This window comes from Gavia stellata, chromosome 9 (assembly GCF_030936135.1).
Source record: "Gavia stellata isolate bGavSte3 chromosome 9, bGavSte3.hap2, whole genome shotgun sequence".
Lineage (NCBI taxonomy): Eukaryota > Metazoa > Chordata > Aves > Gaviiformes > Gaviidae > Gavia > Gavia stellata.
In genome coordinates, this window is record NC_082602.1 from 38,592,055 (window position 1) to 38,603,426 (window position 11,372).

General features: G+C 42.1%; 1 protein-coding gene across 1 annotated transcript in view; it reads left to right on the forward strand.

Annotated features, from left to right (window-relative positions):
• Positions 1-8,965, forward strand: part of DOCK1 (dedicator of cytokinesis 1) — a 329,394-nt gene extending 320,429 nt beyond the window's left edge. Inside the window, exon 52 of the mRNA XM_059821380.1 lies at positions 7,784-8,965. Coding sequence (XP_059677363.1) covers positions 7,784-7,879 — 96 coding nt within the window. The 3' untranslated portion in view covers positions 7,880-8,965. The remainder of the gene's footprint in view (positions 1-7,783) is intronic.
• The last annotated feature ends 2,407 nt before the right edge of the window (positions 8,966-11,372 follow it).

The window sequence follows — 11,372 nt, forward strand, 5'->3', positions numbered from 1 at the left end:
TTGTTTAAGATCCAGTGTTGAAGGGCCTCAGGATTTAAGCATATCTTAGATATGCAACCAAATACAGGCTATATCTCCTTAGCTAACTGTCAAAAATTTTCTTCAGCATCTCTGTTTTTATAAACTTTCCAAGGTGAGGGAATGTAGTTTCAAAGTCTGGAAAATGGATCTAAAGCAGATTTGTCACAAAGCCACACATATTAATCTTAGAATTAATTTTAGGAAAGGCTTCTAGTCTTATAGCAATCAGTCTGCGCATTTATTTCATCAGGCTTATAGGAAGGAAGCTGTTAAAGAACATAAAGAAAATGAGGAGTGCTGGGCATGAAAGATCAGATGGGTAAATTCTGTTACTGCTGTGATTAAATCTCACTCCACAGTCTTTAATGCCTTGTGTTTCATGGGTCAAACAGCTACATACTTCATAACTTTGTAATTCTCTGTCTTGTAAACTGATCATCTTTTAAATTACACAGATTTGGTATCAGTGAAGAAAAATCAGTAAAAAAGCATTATAGGTAAGATTATCTTAGTAGCTTTTAAACTGGAAATATCCCCTTGTATGAGAAATTATTACATGGTTCACTCCGGTTGTCTTGCAGTCAGTTATGAAAACCAAAAAAAGCGCTGCAGTGAACTGAGAAGCATGCAGTGATAAATGCATCAAATACTTCAAATCAACCTGCAGGCAATAGTGTCATTTAGTGTCTGAGACGGTCATCTTAGATTATTTGTTAACATGGTCTACCTTAAGTCTTTTATCCAAGTGATCATCTAATCACAATTTTCTGATTGTCCTCTTATTTGTTGTTAACTGTGAGACCCCTATATATATTTTCTTGCACTGTATGATTTGTTCTGCTAAAAATGTTCTTAATAATATATGGGAACATAAAAAAAGAAGTCTACGACTTCTGCAAGGATTATTATTACATCAAGGGATTCCTTTAGGCACTTCTCATTCTTTATGGGTTCGTCCATACCCTTGCATACAAATCAACTGCCTGCTTAGTATTCACAGCGAGAAGGGAAACTCAAAGAAAATAGACAAAGGAGCACTTACATTTATAGTATCGGCTATAACACTTACTAAGCATCAGATAATGGTTTGGATGAGATCTCGATCAATCCGGCATAGATGGAAAACTTGGCAAGGAGGGATAGCAAAGGCTGAAGCGGTGCGTAATGCCAGGACCGGAACGGTCTTGCGTGGCTGACAGCAACAGCGCTTATTTTGACTCTCTGGGATTCTGTTGCTTGAGGAGCATTCAAACTGCTTATTTGGGTGTAATGGAAGTGTCTACACGGAAGGAAAAATCAGGGGGTTTTTCATGTGTTGCGATGCATACACTGCAGTGCTGATCATGAGCTCTTAGGTGAGCCGCAGTGAGCAAAAAATGACCTTAAAGGTTTCAGCAAATGCACTGTACTCATGTGGGCAGAGAAAAAGAGTTGAGGCTCGAAACCCAGCTGAAACTACCGAGGCAGCAGGTAATTAGGGAGCACTACTTCAGGGTTCGCGATTTTTCCTTTTCTGATGCTATTTCTCAGGAGAAATCCCCTTCCTTCCCAAAGTGCCTCGCGCAGCCCCCAGCTCCATTCCCCAGAGCTGGGGCTGATGGGGAAACATCTGAGCATCGTGGTGCCACCTCCCCAGGACCATCGCCGCTGGTTTGGTGGCTCAAGGCTTGCCGCAGGCTTGCTTACCGCAGCAGCAGGAGGACAGTCATTAGCAGCATTATTCCATGGAGATGCTGGAAAAAGTGCCTTTGGAAAAAGTGCATTATTAATCTGTTATATTAAATTAGAAAGTTGACCTCCTGGGCTGCGTTTGCTCAGAAATGGCAGGAAATGTCTCCTCGTCTGTCTGATACTCCAGATTTTTAAACAAAAGGCTCTCTGACCAAATGCTTTTCATGATGCAGAAAAGTATATAATGTGCCCAAAAGAAAAAAAAAATGGGTTTTACTTGCCATCTGATCATTATTTTTGCCTGCTGGAGATGGGGAGCATTGCAAGCCCTTCCTCTGGCGCAAAATCTCCGCCACCTCCCACCTCGGCTGGGCTGGCGTTTGGTGGGTTAAGTTCTTGCCAAGCAAAGAGTTTCTAAAAAGCTCACTCACAGTCACTTTTTAATAAGTCTCAAAATCAATGGACTGCCACTGCTTATTAGAGGATTTTGAGTGAAAAATGTGTTCTTTTGCTGTCTGCCTGGAGATACGGAGCCCGTGATGTGTCCCTGAGCAGCACCCTTGATTTTGTTTCGGAAGGGGCCGTGTCGCTGCCCTCAGCGCTGCGCGGGATCAAGCTGCGGGTTTGCTCTGGCCAATTGGTAATGCATTTGTTTATCGCTCTCACAGGGCCTTCAGTGAGAAATACAGTTTCGGTCTGGAGTCTAAACCTAATTCTGAGGTATTGCTCATAACTCTTGAGGTCTGTTTATGTACGGACCAGAGCAGAAAAGCAGTGCTTTTGAAAATCAAGTTAGCCAGGACGGTCTGAAATACTAATAGCCTCCACATGCAGAAATGTGGTTCAACAGAGGGAAAATCGCATTAGCCGTGCCTTAACACAGCTGGCACGCACCAGGAGCGAAGTCCTCCCTGCATGAGACCTCTGCTAGGTCCAGCTCTCCGCCGCCTCCGCTGCTGTCGCCCCCACGGAAGCATCCCTCCGGGGAACGTTCCCCCATTGGGAGAGCACGGTCGGGGTCCTGCCGAACAACCCCATGGGGAAAATCTGAGTTGGTGATTCAAAGCAATTTGATGTTGCCCATTTTGAAGGATCTTTCATGTTGCCCAAGGAGGGGATGCTTAGCATGCGGCGGGTGGGAGGACACGAAGGGCACCTCTGCAGAAGGACTCTTAAAATTACTTTCTCTTATCAAAGGACACTCCGGCAAGGGCAGCTAATAGCTGTGATACACAGTCAAATGAAACTCTAATAGATGAAGTATGACAACAGAGTTCAAACAGTCATTTTACATCCGTTACCTCCGGTATTTTCCACATAACTTTGCTCCCTGGGTCAAACAGCCAATTAGCTTAAACTGTCTATAATTTGGTTCAAATTAGTGGAGTTGGGTTGATTCTCTCCACTGGCACATTATCGCGCTCTCAGAACGGGAATGTTACTCCTCCAACATCTCACATTATGTGTTATTTTTCATTGCAGGTATTAAATAAGCGAGTTGCTGCTTGTCAGGCGACTCGGCTCCATGCTAAAAACAACGGTGTAAGTGAGAAGGGGCAATTCAGAGCTCAGTGTTTGGAAGCATTGCACTGTCCCGTGTAGTTGATAGCCCATATACATCTCGTTTCTACTGCTTCTGACCTAATTAGATCCGTTAATCCTTCAAACGAAAGTGGTTTTGATTGGATCTCCATAGCTTGTCATATTTATGACCATTTAATTTCAAAGAAAAATAGTAACACAGGAAGAAATCTCTTACAGTGTCACAAGGACTATTTTTGGGAATAAAATTTTGTTTGATTTTTTGACGGTTTTTTTTTTAATAGTATTTTCTGATTAAAAAAAAATCTCGTATCTTATTTTGCTTCTTCACAGAGTATAAAAAAAAAATCTGTATTTTTTCATCTTCTTTAATTGATTTTTATTGCATCCTCACATATATAGTGCAGTATATTTTATATCTCTAAGAGAATGGAGACAAATGTTTTTAAACCTGATTCCTTTCTGTATCAGGAAAAAACAAACAAATGGGAGCAATTTCGTGTTTGAAGCAGAAGGAACAGATTGCTTCTGTGTTGCAGATGTGCCTTTTACATAAGGTTTCTGCTTCCCCTGAGGTACCCGTGAGTCAAGGATTCTGCCCAAAATAGGTCTGAATGCGAACCAGCAGTCTCTATCGTTATGTCAGAAAGTAAAAGCATGGTTCAAGATTCGTCAGGTTCACAATTAACCACTGAAATCTAAACATGAACTCTGCAAGGCAGTTCTTAATTAAATGTAAAATCAAGGGGAACTCTGTTTCGTATGTCAGAGTTTCTAAGGGGAAGCGTAGCAAAAATGAACTTCATAAGCCTAATAATGATTTTCTGAGCATGGTATTAAAGGGAGAGAGAAAATGTGCTTGAATTTCTTCCTGTGCTGGAATAAAAGGGAGTGCGTATCGGCCCTGGGAGTGATGGCTAGTTTGGAGTTGCACCAGTTCCATATTGGCACGTTTTGTCGTGCTGATTTCTCAGTAGTGTTGCCCTGATGAGCATTACATGTCCTACTTAACATATTCATTGGTAGCTTATTATATAAATGAACATGTACTAAATTTATCCGACTTTCTAATGGAAATTGTAAATTCAATTATAATAATTATCTACCTATCTCTGTTATTTCTTTCTGCCTAATTTGCTTGCAGAATCTAAGCTCCGGTAGGTTTTGTGCTTGTTATTTATAGCATATATATTTAGCTTATTCTCATTGTATTTGCATTGTATCTGTTCTTCAGAAGCAGGTTTCCAGGGATAATTTGATTGTTCTCTGATCGATATAAACGGCTCATTTGTTTGAGAAATGCCTTTGATCTAATAGAATTGAGAATTATTGCCAATATACTGTTATTTAAATTCAAAATGCATTTTCACAAATGATGCTATCAGCAAAGTTAGTTTTTTTCTAGTGATAAGTACGATGTTAAAGATATCATCTCAGAGCAAAGCACGGAGGCAATTTTTATGTTTTGTGATGCATTTTAGAGGGGCACCTGGTTTATTTAGGAATGAAATTACTGTCGTCTCCCCGAGGAGTTCTTGGGTTCCGCAGACCACCAGCATTTCCCAAGGTTTGCCCAGAAGCCCCTGCCGGGATCCATGGCTGTAATTAAGCAGTTTTTCAAAGATTTCGAGAGCTGCAGATCACAGTTGAACGCGTGAGGCTAAATAACATTGACAGTCCAGCTCTTATTCAGGTGCCTTAGTAGGGATTCAGGAGCTAACTTAACACACTGGGTTAAGAAAAGTATTTGGTCAGGTAGAGGAAAAATTTAATGGTTCTGACTGGAATACTTCGAGACGGATCAGAGCTGCATTTAAAAAAAAACAACCAAACTTCAGTTTTGCATTTAGTAAAATGAAATTCTTATTTTATCTGCTTTTCATATTAGTCTGTTGAGTTGGTTTTGTGACTCAGAGCTCACTGTGTCCCACGATAAGTGAGGAATAAATAATGCACGGTTTTGAGCCTGCTCTGGAAAACGAATGCTGCTGACTCAGCAGGGTCTTCCTGACGTGTGTGTTTCAAGCAGCAGTGCCCTTCCGAGCCTCAAACCTTTTAATAACCTGGTTGTTTCTTCAGAAGAGCCTGTATAAATTTTAACCAAGCTGTGAACATGAAAGTCTTCATTGCCAAGCACAAGTCTGATGAGGAGCGGCTGAGGGAGCTGGGGGTGTTCAGTCTGGAGAAGAGGAGGCTGAGGGGAGACCTCATCGCTCTCTACAATACCTGAAAGGGGGTTGTGGTGAGGTGGGTGTTGGTCTCTTCTCCCAAGTGACAAGTGACAGGACAAGAGGAAGTGGCCTCAAGTTGTGCCAGGGGAGGTTCAGGCTGGATATTAGGAAAAATGTCTTTGCTGAGAGAGTGGTGAAGCATTGGGACAGGCTGCCCAGGGAGGTGGTGGAGTCACCATCACTGGAGGTGTTCAAGGAACGTGTGGACGTGGCACTGCGGGACATGGTTTAGTGGGCATGGTGGGGTTGGGTTGGTGGTTGGACTTGATGATCTTACAGGTCTTTTCCAACCGTAGTGATTCTGTGATTCTGTGAAATATGTTCAGGCCTGTTCTCATCGGTGAGCAGGAGGCTTCCCCTGGCAGACGGGGGAATGCGGCCTTCCAGACAGGGCACCCCCGCGCTCCGGCACCTTGCTCTTGGTCCAGAGTTTCTTATCCAGTAGCAGATTAAAACCATTGATTTCCGAGTTGATAACAAAGCGTTCTGTAGCCAAGGAGGAAGGTGAGAGCACAGCCATCGCTGCGTTGGTGGAGAGGCTGGGGAAGCGGAGGGCGGGCGGCCTTCGCCCCTCCGTGCTCCGGGCCTGCTGTTTGGGGGAGCGGTAAAATGGAGAGACAAGCTCAGGGCACGGCTTTCCTGACAATAGTGTGTGATCCCTGTTCGTTTGTCATGGGGGAGAGCCGGGAGGAATGAGGACAGTTGTAAAACAGTTCAGAAAGTATTTCTTTCCAAGTAGGATACAGGAAAAATATTCCAGCAAAAATGCAGCCTTCCTGGCTCTGCCAGTATGCAGTCTTACCCTTCTGTTTAGTCTATGATTAGGAAAACTATCTGGTAAAAGCTCTGGATTTATAACTTCACGCTGTCTTAAAAGCTGACTTTGAAGAGGGCGTTCAGTTATCTTAAAGATACTTCTGTACTTCTGCTCCTGCACATCCCTGAAAGCTCCCAGTCGCTAGGTTGCGGGAGCGTTAGGATCCTCTCCCGGCTTCTTCAGCCTCGTGGCAGAGGAGAGACTGGAATGTCCTGGCATCACCCTGAAACACTCTTCTTTTTGGATAGCAGCTTTGGATATCTTTTAAAAGGAGCAGTCTCATTTCTTAGGCACTTTCACGTGGTTTATCAGCCGCCCGTATACCGGTTTCTTACCACCATTGAGAAACCATTGGTTATTTTGTCCAAGACGCTAAAAAAAGTTGGAATACGACTATCGAGGCTGCAAGTGCAGTACCTGCAATGTAACACTCAGGCGTTTCAGATGTTTGAACTGTTCTCGTAGCCGTGGTTAAGGAAGTTTGGCAGAGTCGGTGTGCGTCGTAGGGTTTTAAGTGTTAGCGCGTGGAGTCAGCAGTACGGGGTGGGTACGGCAGGACGGGTGCGCGGAGACACAAACGAGTGGAAGTGAAAAAGCAGCGTTATGCTTGGAGGAAAACAAAAAAAGGTGGCGGCTGGCTGAGCGGGGGAAGAATCTTAGGACGAAACAAAACCACAGCAGCATTTCTGAGGTGTGACACTGCAGTACAGCCTCAGTGCGGTGATGGGAAAACTGTAATGGCTGCATAGCCAAAACACCGTAGAAAACCAGACTACAAAGTGCATGAGCAAATGGCAGTCTTCTCTAGCTCTTTCTGAAACAGGTTTTATCATATATATGATTGAACATTATGGAAAAAAGTCTTAATTTCCATAATGACTTTTTTAATTTGTCCAGTTAGCTGGTGAATCTGAGGGTGCTCTTGTTCTGTTGTATGATATATGAAGGGATTTGAAATACGTATATTTGAACAGTCTGGATTTCTGTTTTGAACATTTTAATTACAACTGAATGTGTAATAGTAAACTGCAAGTTACTTATCTGTTTAAATGGTTTCCTTTTTTTTCATAGTTATTTGTGTTCTAAATGTGCAAAATGCAAAAATAATGGAAAAGCAATGAAGCTGTTGCTTCAACCTGGCTTTTAAGCTCTGTAGTGCATAGGGGCTGAGGGCAATCAATACAGACCAAGAAATCAATATCCTATCATGATATAAAGTGGGGAATTATAAACTTCTCCAGTGCTTTCAAAAGATTTTTCCTGTAATACTGAGCTAATTAATCACGAACCCTTGAGAAATTTTTTTTCATTGCCAAAAGTAGAAGTTATCTTTTAAGCTAATGACATTCAGTATGCATAGTAGCAAGTTCTGGAGAGAAGCTTTCAGGAGTCAGATGGCTACAGACTTACCCACCGTCTCTCGCAGTTATATATGAACCAGTAAACGTTTCAAAAATCCATTCATTGCTAACACGGTCTCTTCAAAATTGGTTTCTTCCAGCACCTGCCGCCTCCGCTCCCCAGCAAGACTCCCCCGCCTCCACCTCCAAAGACAACTCGGAAGCAAACGTCTGTTGACTCTGGGATTGTCCAGTGAAGAAGGAAGCGTTTTTTTCCAAAGATACAGCTGTAACAATTCATTTCCCTAAGTATTTTATGGTATATAATGTTTACCTCATTCAGGCGTGCAGTATCTAACATTTAGTGCAATGACTCTAACTCCGTAAGAAATCCATCTCTAGCCGTGTGTCGGAAACAACACTACATCGCCCCTCTTTCTGGGCTTGTTGCCTCCTGTAACTTGAAAGAAATCTGGATTTCTACTTGAGACTGGGAGGCGTTCATTAACTGACAGTACCCTCTTCCTAAACCTCCTCCCTGCTTCTTCTGAATAAGTTCAGGCACATAGGTAGCTGTGGAGATTAAAATGAGAGTTGAATATTTTGTACCTAAAGCATTTAGGTAGCTATGGAGTTTAAAATGAACTGAGTATTTTGTACCTAATCTCAGTGTATATAGGAATCGATGACAATATTCACATTGAATTCAGCGCATGTTGGAGTAGGCTTCACAATAAGGAGAAGCTGCCATAGAATTTCCCCAAATAACAGTTCTGCCCAGGGCTAAAAATCAGACAGCTTATTTGTGAAACGTGCCTTCTCTTTAATTGTTCTGTGTCACAAATAAACTGATTGCTAATGGGCTTTGTAAAATTAGTCGTCGGTGATCAGTCATTTCCATTTTCATTCAGTTGGCCGTTCTTTTGGGTCAATTTGATCAATGGGTAAAGCAAGGAAGCCTTTCAGCTGCTGACGGGCATGAGTGTATAGGAAAAGAAACAGAGTAGGCAGATAGGAGACTCCTGGTCATTCTGAACCTAGTGATTGAGTACAAGAATGGGAAGAGCTTTTTCTTTTCTTCTTTAATGTGTAATATTTCATGTGGATTAGGATGAACTGAATGGAATCACTTTGTCCTTGTGCCATCATTCTGTACAGAGTTTGTATATATGATGGTTTTTAGAATGTTTTAATTTTTATGGTGCCTGCTTTTCATGTAATAATGAATTAATGTACCTGCAAAGAATGCCTTACATATTTTTAATTTCCTCGTTGCTGAAAGTGTAAAAAAAAAAACCCCAATTTTTTGGCAGATATTAGGCTCTGAGAAATATTGGACAATGATGGGGTGGGGTGTTGGGAGGGAGGAAGGAAACTAACTTTATACTCTAGCATTTTTTATTGTCATCACACTTTTGTTTTTTACTATCTACAATCTTTTTACTCTTACGGTAGATTGTTTTTAAATATACCACTGACTCAAAAAATAAAATACTATTTTAAAAACTTGTCTAAGAAAATTAATACATTTCTTGGTCTTTTTCAACCTTATTGTAGAATTTCAGGAACTGTTGCACTCTATAGAGGGCTACATAGACACGTTCTTTCTTTCTTTCTGAACAATTTGGAGGGAGCCCATGGTAAAGCTGAAGTCTTTCATCGCAATGGTATGCTTGTTCCTGCATGAATGTAGCACTGAGATAAAACGTACATCAGCACTAGAAACGGCCATCTTTTTATGCAGTCAATATTTGTAATGATAGCTTACTTATCTTTAAGTTAAAAGTTACCTGTTGCTGAACACTTCGGAAAACAGATGAGTTTTAGGTAATATTTTCTGCCTCGAGTAGCTGCTACAGGATGCAAGTAGCAGGCAGAAACATGACTTACACAGCAGTAAAACAATAATGTTCTTACAAAGGCAGAAAGACTGCCCTTCTCATAAAAAGTGGCTCAAATGGTCAATTATATATTCTCATAATTTTGCCTTAAACCATCGTGTCACTTTGGATCAAACGAACACGCTTGTTCTTGCAATGTGAGATAACATAAGCTACCAGAGCGTCTCAGAATTTACTATTAGATATTGTCCTACAGTTCCCTGTGTGTTTTGTTATTGGTATAATCTCCATTCAACAGGAACAAGCTGGGAAGGATTCTTAGCTACAGTCAATCAGATATTCTTTCCGTATACAGTCAATGATGTATTACAACTTCCATTCTGTAAGTCTTTAATTTAATTGAAAATTGTTTTGGAGACTGCTCTTGTTACTGCGTGGGAGATTGCGCTGGGATGCTGGTGAGTTTTCCTCTTTTCTGTTCCATTTACTTTCTAAAGGATAGGAAAAGGCTTTCACACGGGCCTTTAACCGGATGCTTGTAAATTGTATTTCTGATGTGTTTGTTTTCACACGTCCTTAGCAAATTCCTGTGGTCATGTAAGTGTTATAATTTGGCCCTGCAAGACTCCTCAAACAAGAGCTGCACTTTCAAATTGGTCCTGCAGTACAAACTCTAAATCTCATACGTGTGTGTGTTTTACAAATATGCAAGCGGCAACTGGGAGTTTAAAATCAGACCCAAATTGTCACCATTTTTACAATCTAACAGCTTCTAGGGTGTAATTTGTATAAAATCCAGCCAGAACGAATCATTACCCTCCTTAAAGTGTTGTAAAAACACTTCAGCAAATCCAGAAGCTAATTCGGTTACAGTCTCTAAGCAGTGAACAATCCTGCGAAGGCTGTTACTTTTCCTGCGTTATGCTCTCCTCCTTTGTACTCCAGAGGCGTTGTACCAGAGCATCCCAATGCAATGTGGATTTCTTGTGACATTGTTTGCAACAAAGCTGAGCCAATGCAGAAGAGCTCAATGCACACAATACAGAAAAAGAAGGTTATTTAATTTTAACCAAAGTGGTATCACTTAACTTGCTGTCACGCTGACGTCTTCACAAGGGTCCAGGCACGTGTGCCCAAGTAACGTGTCCAGGGTTGCCTGTGGCCATGTAGGGGATAAGAGGTGCCTGCTGTGAAGTCTGCATCCCATCTCCTGCGGTATTCTGAGGTTGGTGAACATGTGCTGGTTGTTGGATGTGCCCTTGGTTCCCTCTGGGAGTTGGCGGTGGCTGTGGTCTTGTGTCTCTTTAGTCTGTCCTACTTCTGTGGGAATTCACGAGGCAGAACTTGATGTATTCAATGTCTGTTGTGTCCCCGCCTGGTGAGGAGGCTGTACAGTTCCAGTTCTGCTCTTCATCTTCCCACCATCATCCCTTAATGGCCTCAGTGAGTCTTTTGCTTTCCCCACCTCGATGCCTTGAGTAGCTGGGATTGGGATGACCCGGTCCAGCTGTCACTGCTTTATCCTCCTGCCAGCTCTCCTGGTGCCTCCACACCCAGAGGTCCCCATTCAGACTTCATTCAAATCAATACTTCTCCTACAGGAGGATGCCGAAAGAAAGCTGCTAGGAAAGGTCACCCCTCCATGTCTTCCAGAGTAGACCATGTGCAGGGCATTTGTATCCACAGGGGCCGGGTTTTCACCGTTTAAGACAAGTGCTACTGTTCAGGGATTAACCTCTCCCCAAATGCCATCCCTTCGCTCAGACTTGCAAGCAATACCACGAGGCTTTGCAACACATATTTTCCTAAAATAAGAAATTCAGAGGTGTCAAGTTTCTAAATAGGATGAGAAAACAGATTTTTAATGGCCAGTAATTTTTGCCTCTTGAAAGTTGGCTTGAATTTACTT